General features: G+C 35.4%; 1 protein-coding gene across 1 annotated transcript in view; it reads left to right on the top strand.

Annotated features, from left to right (window-relative positions):
• LOC149131366 (collagen alpha-3(VI) chain-like) overlaps positions 1-10,483 on the top strand; it is a gene marked incomplete at its 3' end in the record, with an annotated part of 48,209 nt that extends 37,726 nt beyond the window's left edge. The window contains exons 35-43 of the mRNA XM_089340221.1: positions 484-1,053; positions 2,542-2,598; positions 2,951-2,995; positions 3,669-4,238; positions 5,727-5,783; positions 6,136-6,180; positions 6,855-7,424; positions 9,322-9,366; positions 10,040-10,483. Of these exons, the coding sequence (XP_089196347.1) occupies positions 484-1,053; positions 2,542-2,598; positions 2,951-2,995; positions 3,669-4,238; positions 5,727-5,783; positions 6,136-6,180; positions 6,855-7,424; positions 9,322-9,366; positions 10,040-10,483 (2,403 nt within the window). The remainder of the gene's footprint in view (positions 1-483; positions 1,054-2,541; positions 2,599-2,950; positions 2,996-3,668; positions 4,239-5,726; positions 5,784-6,135; positions 6,181-6,854; positions 7,425-9,321; positions 9,367-10,039) is intronic.
• Between the last annotated feature and the right edge of the window lie 6 nt (positions 10,484-10,489).

Here is a 10,489-nt window from a genome sequence, read left to right on the forward strand (position 1 = left end):
ACGTTTTTCGTGTTTCTTGTATTTTGTTTTCGTTTTGTGCAAGTTGACTAGTTTGGACTTTCGAATTGAATGTTCGGAAGTTTGTTGCTGTAAAAGCTATTCCTGTCGAAATCCTTAATACATATTGTGTGTATTTTGTTTATGTTTTGTCGTCATGGAATATTATTTACGTGCAGTTGTTGCTGCTGGGTTGAAGGTCGTGTTTTCTGAAGTGAAAGTACTTTGTCGTAGTTCTGTTCGTTCCTGTCACGTATTGTTTGAAATTCTCGATACATCGTCGTGTACGAGTTTTCGGATAGGTGTGAGGAAGCAGTTTGCTTTATTTATGTTTTCTCATGTTTGTTTTTGCGCATATTCATATGTCATACATGTTGTGTAAAGTTGTGGTGATGCTTCGTTGAGATAGTTTCGGAATAAAAATGTAGATTTATGTGCTAGCAGTGGATTATTCGATGAGTGATAAGTTTTCCTAATGTTCTGCAGGTGAATGTGGCGCTGTAGAATCTGACATCATCTTCATTTTGGACTCATCAACTAGTGTCCAAAAAGAAAATTTCAAGAAAATGCTAAACTTCATTGTTGATTTTGTGTCCGCTGCTTCCATTGACAATGGCAATGTTCGAATCGGTGCAGTCCTTTACAGTTCAGACGTGAAAATCCAATTCCATTTGAATGCTTTCCAAACAAAGCAAGAAGTAATCGATGCAGTTCTCCAAATTCCATATGTTTACGGCAGTACAAACACTTACGGCGGGCTTAACACCATGCGGACAGTAATGTTCACGACAGAGAAAGGTGACAGGCCATCCGTTCCCAATATTGCCATACTGCTCACCGACGGCGTATCGAACGTCAACGCTTACGACACTATTCCAGAAGCAGTGAAAGCCAGAGAGGATGGCATCCACATATATGCTATTGGTATTGGTCTAAGTGACACTACAGAATTGAGCCAGATTTCCTCGTTGCCTGTTGACGAAAACATGTTTATTGTGACTGACTTCAACGAACTGTCGAATCTGAAAGAAAGAATATTTGAGCAATATTGCCCAGGTATAGCAATTAGCATGTTATTACAAAGCGGTGTTGTATTTTAAAGCGTTACTAATCAAAGCTATAATCACAGATATTCAACAAAGATATATTTAACAAGATCTGTTATTGCGTTACTTCCAAGTTTCACTTTCAGCTAATGTTCCATGCAAGTATTTTCACAATTAACGCTGCTCAAAGCCCTAACAACTTCGTTCGATGCCCGTTTTGTGTCAATTCATACATTTCGCTGCTTTCTCTTCTACATGTTCATTCACAACGTTTGACATCGTTACAAGTAAAACTTTTGTATGTCTGATGTTGCTGTGTTAAGCAGATTGAAGTAGCAACAAGTAAATAACATGTTTTGTAGGTTGTGATAAGTTTCCTCTAGAATTTGCACTACTAATATCAGTATGTATTACAAGAGAATTTGGAATATACTGTCTTCCTTAAAATAATGTAGTTAACATACTAATGCTGTCAACTGGCTATCCATTTCATACTTTTTCTTACAATCATCTTATTCTTTATCCATTTGATATTCAGTCTATGATCTTGTTTCAACTAAACCTCATGAAATGCAAAACATTTCCCTTTATTGTCCCCTAATATGTATTTACTACACTAGCAGTAATTATTATTGTTTCAACAATATTTTAAATCGCGCTTTGGAATCTAACATACATTACTGGATGAAAGCTTCTCGAACCGCCAGATATTATAGAAAGTTATTTGCAAGTATGTGTTGTAATTTGCTCATTAATTTAGAAAATATCTACATTCGTATGTTTCGGTATGTATTTAATAACAAAAAAAGAAAGCTTTATGGATGAGGTTGCGCTTCATTTTTTTTTTCCATTGCTTATCTAATATACATTATTCTTTGCATAGTTTTGAAGGGAAACTAACATTTCATTCATAGAATTTCGATTGAGGGATATTATGCGGAATTTTCTAAATTTACCTAAAACTTAGAGAAGTGTACTTTGTATTGAGTGCATATGTTATTGCGTGAAACTTCGTACATATATGTATTTGTGAATTGATTAACACTGAGAAAACTGTGATCTAATGCACTATTTCCTACCGAGAAATTTCATTCTACAGCTATGAAGTTATAGTTATATACGCGTGTTGTCTATATGTATAGATGAGTACACATAGAACATGTGTATATAAAGATATACTTGTATATTTGTGTGTGTATGCATGTTTATGCCTATATATGTATATATACGGCCAGTATCAATGCTCATGTATGTGTAAGTACATGCATTTTGACTTCTATATATATATACGTGCATTTATATACTGGCGTTTATACATGTTGATATATGTATATCTACTTGGATAAAGATGTGGGCAGAATGATAGCTAGTGAGATAGATAAACAGATGTACGTAAGAGCATTTCAATATTAAGAAGCGTGCAAGTGCAATAAAATTGTATTCCATATCTATATGAGAGTTGACCTTACTAAATTCTGGGATTATTTTTCGTTGGAAGGAGGTCAACCAGAACCAACTAGAAGGACACCTATAATTGAGACGACAAGAAAGAGAGGTGAGACATTAACGCAAACTATTTTTTGGTATTGTAGTAGCGGTGTGCGCTGACATCACCCTTATTCCTATCACATTTGATACCATTATTTAGCGAAGGTTTTCAATCGGGCATCGATACGCAGGTAGAAATGATTAATTCTGTGCATAGATGAAATTGTTATTAAATGGTGTACAAATTTTTCAGAATGCATTTTTGCAGTGATTTGTTAGAATCATTAATTCTCGCTATTTATTGGAAGATAAGTGTAAAGTAGGGTAAAGTGTATTGTTTGCGTGTGTGTGCGTTGAAAGTAGACCTGATAACACGTGTTTGCGCATGGAAATGTAAATATTACTTTTATTTCTCGCAGTTGTGGAGAAAACTCCAGCACCTGCCATTACACTACCAACAAAGGGTAAGGCTCTTGTACTGCTCCACATTTTCTTCGTTAATACAGTGTTGTATATGAGCGCTTGATGTTGATATGTGTCCACGTTTACGTGTGAGAGAGTGTCATCATCGAGATGAATTCTGTTGATTATCAGCAAAATTCGATGCTGCTGTCTATATATGTATAGATTCTCAGCTCTTTCTTTTTGCCATATACGTTTTTCGTGTTTCTTGTATTTTGTTTACGTTTTGTGCAAGTTGACTAGTTTGGACTTTCGAAGTGAATGTTCGGAAGTTTGTTGCTGTAAAATCTATTCCTGTCGAAATTCTTAATACATATTGTGTGTATTTTGTTTATGTTTTGTCATCATGGAATATTATTTACGTGCAGTTGTTGCTGCTGGGTTGAAGGTCGTGTTTTCTAAAGTGAAAGTACTTTGTCGTTGTTCTGTTCGTTCCTGTCACGTATTGTTTGAAATTCTCGATACATCGTCGTGTACGAGTTTTCGGATAGGTGTGAGGAAGCAGTTTGCTTTATTTATGTTTTCCCATGTTTGTTTTTGCGCATATTCATATGTCATACATGTTGTGTAAAGTTGTGGTGGTGCTTCGTTGAGATAGTTTCGGAATAAAAATGTAGATTTATGTGCTAGCAGTGGATTATTCGATGAGTGATAAGTTTTCCTAATGTTCTGCAGGTGAATGTGGCGCTGTAGAATCTGACATCATCTTCATTTTGGACTCATCAACTAGTGTCCAAAAAGAAAATTTCAAGAAAATGCTAAACTTCATTGTTGATTTTGTGTCCGCTGCTTCCATTGACAATGGCAATGTTCGAATCGGTGCAGTCCTTTACAGTTCAGACGTGAAAATCCAATTCCATTTGAATGCTTTCCAAACAAAGCAAGAAGTAATCGATGCAGTTCTCCAAATTCCATATGTTTACGGCAGTACAAACACTTACGGCGGGCTTAACACCATGCGGACAGTAATGTTCACGACAGAGAAAGGTGACAGGCCATCCGTTCCCAATATTGCCATACTGCTCACCGACGGCGTATCGAACGTCAACGCTTACGACACTATTCCAGAAGCAGTGAAAGCCAGAGAGGATGGCATCCACATATATGCTATTGGTATTGGTCTAAGTGACACTACAGAATTGAGCCAGATTTCCTCGTTGCCTGTTGACGAAAACATGTTTATTGTGACTGACTTCAACGAACTGTCGAATCTGAAAGAAAGAATATTTGAGCAATATTGCCCAGGTATAGCAATTAGCATGTTATTACAAAGCGGTGTTGTATTTTAAAGCGTTACTAATCAAAGCTATAATCACAGATATTCAACAAAGATATATTTAACAAGATCTGTTATTGCGTTACTTCCAAGTTTCACTTTCAGCTAATGTTCCATGCAAGTATTTTCACAATTAACGCTGCTCAAAGCCCTAACAACTTCGTTCGATGCCCCTTTTGTGTCAATTCATACATTTCGCTGCTTTCTCTTCTACATGTTCATTCACAACGTTTGACATCGTTACAAGTAAAACTTTTGTATGTCTGATGTTGCTGTGTTAAGCAGATTGAAGTTGCAACAAGTAAATAACATGTTTTGTAGGTTGTGATAAGTTTCCTCTAGAATTTGCACTACTAATATCAGTATGTATTACAAGAGAATTTGGAATATACTGTCTTCCTTAAAATAATGTAGTTAACATACTAATGCTGTCAACTGGCTATCCATTTCATACTTTTTCTTACAATCATCTTATTCTTTATCCATTTGATATTCAGTCTATGATCTTGTTTCAACTAAACCTCATGAAATGCAAAACATTTCCCTTTATTGTCCCCTAATATGTATTTACTACACTAGCAGTAATTATTATTGTTTCAACAATATTTTAAATCGCGCTTTGGAATCTAACATACATTACTGGATGAAAGCTTCTCGAACCGCCAGATATTATAGAAAGTTATTTGCAAGTATGTGTTGTAATTTGCTCATTAATTTAGAAAATATCTACATTCGTATGTTTCGGTATGTATTTAATAACAAAAAAAGAAAGCTTTATGGATGAGGTTGCGCTTCATTTTTTTTTTCCATTGCTTATCTAATATACATTATTCTTTGCATAGTTTTGAAGGGAAACTAACATTTCATTCATAGAATTTCGATTGAGGGATATTATGCGGAATTTTCTAAATTTACCTAAAACTTAGAGAAGTGTACTTTGTATTGAGTGCATATGTTATTGCGTGAAACTTCGTACATATATGTATTTGTGAATTGATTAACACTGAGAAAACTGTGATCTAATGCACTATTTCCTACCGAGAAATTTCATTCTACAGCTATGAAGTTATAGTTATATACGCGTGTTGTCTATATGTATAGATGAGTACACATAGAACATGTGTATATAAAGATATACTTGTATATTTGTGTGTGTATGCATGTTTATGCCTATATATGTATATATACGGCCAGTATCAATGCTCATGTATGTGTAAGTACATGCATTTTGACTTCTATATATATATACGTGCATTTATATACTGGCGTTTATACATGTTGATATATGTATATCTACTTGGATAAAGATGTGGGCAGAATGATAGCTAGTGAGATAGATAAACAGATGTACGTAAGTGCATTTCAATATTAAGAAGCGTGCAAGTGCAATAAAATTGTATTCCATATCTATATGAGAGTTGACCTTACTAAATTCTGGGATTATTTTTCGTTGGAAGGAGGTCAACCAGAACCAACTAGAAGGACACCTATAATTGAGACGACAAGAAAGAGAGGTGAGACATTAACGCAAACTATTTTTTGGTATTGTAGTAGCGGTGTGCGCTGACATCACCCTTATTCCTATCACATTTGATACCATTATTTAGCGAAGGTTTTCAATCGGGCATCGATACGCAGGTAGAAATGATTAATTCTGTGCATAGATGAAATTGTTATTAAATGGTGTACAAATTTTTCAGAATGCATTTTTGCAGTGATTTGTTAGAATCATTAATTCTCGCTATTTATTGGAAGATAAGTGTAAAGTAGGGTAAAGTGTATTGTTTGCGTGTGTGTGCGTTGAAAGTAGACCTGATAACACGTGTTTGCGCATGGAAATGTAAATATTACTTTTATTTCTCGCAGTTGTGGAGAAAACTCCAGCACCTGCCATTACACTACCAACAAAGGGTAAGGCTCTTGTACTGCTCCACATTTTCTTCGTTAATACAGTGTTGTATATGAGCGCTCGATTTTGTTATGTGTCCACGTTTACGTGTGAGAGAGTGTCATCATCGAGATGAATTCTGTTGATTATCAGTAAAATTGGATGCTGTTGTCTATATATGTATAGATTCTTAGCTTTTTCTTTTTGCCATATACGTTTTTCGTGTTTCTTGTATTTTGTTTTCGTTTTGTGCAAGTTGACTAGTTTGGACTTTCGAATTGAATGTTCGGAAGTTTGTTGCTGTAAAAGCTATTCCTGTCGAAATCCTTAATACATATTGTGTGTATTTTGTTTATGTTTTGTCATCATGGAATATTATTTACGTGGAGTTGTTGCTGCTGGGTTGAAGGTCGTGTTTTCTAAAGTGAAAGTACTTTGTTGTTGTTCTGTTCGTTTCTGTCACGTATTGTTTGAAATTCTCGATACATCGTTGTGTACGAGTTTTCGGATAGGTGTGAGGAAGCAGTTTGCTTTGCTTAATGTTTTCCCATGTTTGTTTTTGCGCATATTCATATGACATACATGTTGTGTAAAGTTGTGGTGGTGCTTCGTTGAGATAGTTTCAGAATAGAAATGTAGATTTATGTGCGAGCAGTGGATTATTCGATAAGTGATAAGTTATCCTAATGTTCTGCAGGTGAATGTGGCGCTGCAGAATCTGACATCATCTTCATTTTGGACTCATCAACTAGTGTCCAAAAAGAAAATTTCCAGAAAATGCTAAATTTCATTGTTGATTTCGTGTCTGCTGCTTCCATTGACAATGGCAATGTTCGAATCGGTGCAGTCCTTTACAGTTCAGACGTGAAAATCCAATTCCATTTGAATGCTTTCCAAACAAAGCAAGAAGTAATCGATGCAGTTCTCCAAATTCCATATGTTTACGGCAGTACAAACACTTACGGCGGGCTGAACACCATGCGGACAGTAATGTTCACGACAGAGAACGGTGACAGGCCATCCGTTCCCAATATTGCCATACTGCTCACCGACGGCGTATCGAACGTCAATGCTTACGACACTATTCCAGAAGCAGTGAAAGCCAGAGAGGATGGCATCCACATATATGCTATTGGTATTGGTCTAAGTGACACTACAGAATTGAGCCAGATTTCCTCGTTGCCTGTTGACGAAAACATGTTTATTGTGACTGACTTCAACGAACTGTCGAATCTGAAAGAAAGAATATTTGAGCAATATTGCCCAGGTATAGCAATTAGCATGTTATTACAAAGCGGTGTTGTATTTTAAAGCGTTACTAATCAAAGCTATAATCACAGATATTCAACAAAGATATATTTAACAAGATTTGTTATTGCGTTACTTCCAAGTTTCACTTTCAGCTAATGTTCCATGCAAGTATTTTTACAATTAACGCAGCTCAAAGCCCTAACAACTTCGTTCGATGTCCGTTTTGTGTCAATTCATACGTTTCGCTGCTTTCTCTTCTACATGTTCATTCACAACGTTTGACATCGTTACAAGTAAAACTTTTGTACGTCTGATATTGCTGTGTTAAGCAGATTGAAGTAGCAACAAGTAAATAACATGTTTTGTAGGTTGTGATAAGTTTCCTCTAGAATTCGCACTACTAATATCAGTATGTATTACAAGAGAATTTGGAATACACTGTCTTCCTTAAAATAATGTAGTTAACATACTAATGCTGTCAACTGGCTATCCATTTCATACTTTTTCTTACAATCATCTTATTCTTTATCCATTTGATATTCAGTCTATGATCTTGTTTCATCTAAACCTCAAGATATGCAAAACATTTCCCTTTATTGTCCCCTAATATGTATTTACTACACTAGCCGTAATTATTATTGTTTCAACAATATTTTAAATCGCGCTTTGGAATCTAACATACATTACTGGATGAAAGCTTCTCGAACCGCCAGATATTATAGAAAGTTATTTGCAAGTATGTGTTGTAATTTGCTCATTAATTTAGAAAATATCTACATTCGTATGTTTCGGTATGTATTTAATAACAAAAAAAGAAAGCTTTATGGATGAGGTTGCGCTTCATTTTTTTTTTCCATTGCTTATCTAATATACATTATTCTTTGCATAGTTTTGAAGGGAAACTAACATTTCATTCATAGAATTTCGATTGAGGGATATTATGCGGAATTTTCTAAATTTACCTAAAACTTAGAGAAGTGTACTTTGTATTGAGTGCATATGTTATTGCGTGAAACTTCGTACATATATGTATTTGTGAATTGATTAACACTGAGAAAACTGTGATCTAATGCACTATTTCCTACCGAGAAATTTCATTCAACAGCTATGAAATTATAGTTATATACGCGTGTTGTCTATATGTATAGATGAGTACACATAGAACATGTGTATATAAAGATATACTTGTATATTTGTGTGTGTATGCATGTTTATGCCTATATATGTATATATACGGCCAGTATAAATGCTCATGTATGTGTAAGTACATACGTTTTGACTTCTATATATATATACGTGCATTTATATATTGGCGTATATACATGTTGATATATGTATATCTACTTGGATAAAGATGTGGGCAGAATGATAGCTAGTGAGATAGATAAACAGATGTACGTAAGTGCATTTCAATATTAAGAAGCGTGCAAGTGCAATAAAATTGTATTCCATATCTATATGAGAGTTGACCTTACTAAATTCTGGGATTATTTTTCGTTGGAAGGAGGTCAACCAGAACCAACTAGAAGGACACCTATAATTGAGACGACAAGAAAGAGAGGTGAGACATTAACGCAAACTATTTTTTGGTATTTTAGTAGCGGTGTGTGCTGACATCAATCTTATTCCTATCACATTTGATATCATTATTTAGCGAAGGTTTTCAATCGGGCATCGATGCGCAGGTAGAAATGATTAATTCTGTGCATAGATGAAATTGTTATTAAATGGTGTACAAATTTTTCAGAATGCATTTTTGCAGTGATTAGTTAGAAACATTAATTTTCGCTATTTATTGGAAGATAAGTGTAAAGTAGGGTAAAGTGTATTGTTCGCGTGTGTGTGCGTTGAAAGTAGACCTGATAACACGTGTTTGCACATGGAAATGTAAATATTACTTTTATTTCTCGCAGTTGTGGAGAAAACTCCAGCACCTGCCATTACACTACCAACAAAGGGTAAGGCTCTTGTACTGCTTCACATTTGCTTCGTTAATACAGTGTTGTATATGAGCGCTTGATGTTGATATGTGTCCACGTTTACGTGTGAGAGAGTGTCATCATCGAGATGAATTCTGTTGATTATCAGCGAAATTCGATGCTGCTGACTATATATGTATAGATTCTCAGCTCTTTCTTTTTGCCATATACGTTTTTCGTGTTTCTTGTATTTTGTTTTCGTTTTGTGCAAGTTGACTAGTTTGGACTTTCGAATTGAATGTTCGGAAGTTTGTTGCTGTAAAAGCTATTCCTGTCGAAATCCTTAATACATATTGTGTGTATTTTGTTTATGTTTTGTCATCATGGAATATTATTTACGTGCAGTTGTTGCTGCTGGGTTGAAGGTCGTGTTTTCTGAAGTGAAAGTACTTTGTCGTTGTTCTGTTCGTTCCTGTCACGTATTGTTTGAAATTCTCGATACATCGTCGTGTACGAGTTTTCGGATAGGTGTGAGGAAGCAGTTTGCTTTATTTATGTTTTCCCATGTTTGTTTTTGCGCATATTCATATGTCATACATGTTGTGTAAAGTTGTGGTGATGCTTCGTTGAGATAGTTTCGGAATAAAAATGTAGATTTATGTGCTAGCAGTGGATTATTCGATAAGTGATAAGTTTTCCTAATGTTCTGCAGGTGAATGTGGCGCTGTAGAATCTGACATCATCTTCATTTTGGACTCATCAACTAGTGTCCAAAAAGAAAATTTCCAGAAAATGCTAAACTTCATTGTTGATTTCGTGTCTGCTGCTTCCATTGACAATGGCAATGTTCGAATCGGTGCAGTCCTTTACAGTTCAGACGTGAAAATCCAATTCCATTTGAATGCTTTCCAAACAAAGCAAGAAGTAATCGATGCAGTTCTCCAAATTCCATATGTTTACGGCAGTACAAACACTTACGACGGGCTTAACACCATGCGGACAGTAATGTTCACGACAGAGAAAGGTGACAGGCCATCCGTTCCCAATATTGCCATACTGCTCACCGACGGCGTATCGAACGTCAACGCTTACGACACTATTCCAGAAGCAGTGAAAGCCAGAGAGGATGGCATCCACATATATGCTATTGGTATTGGTCTAA

This window comes from Octopus bimaculoides, chromosome 23 (assembly GCF_046866305.1).
Source record: "Octopus bimaculoides isolate indiv1 chromosome 23, ASM4686630v1, whole genome shotgun sequence".
NCBI lineage: Eukaryota > Metazoa > Mollusca > Cephalopoda > Octopoda > Octopodidae > Octopus > Octopus bimaculoides.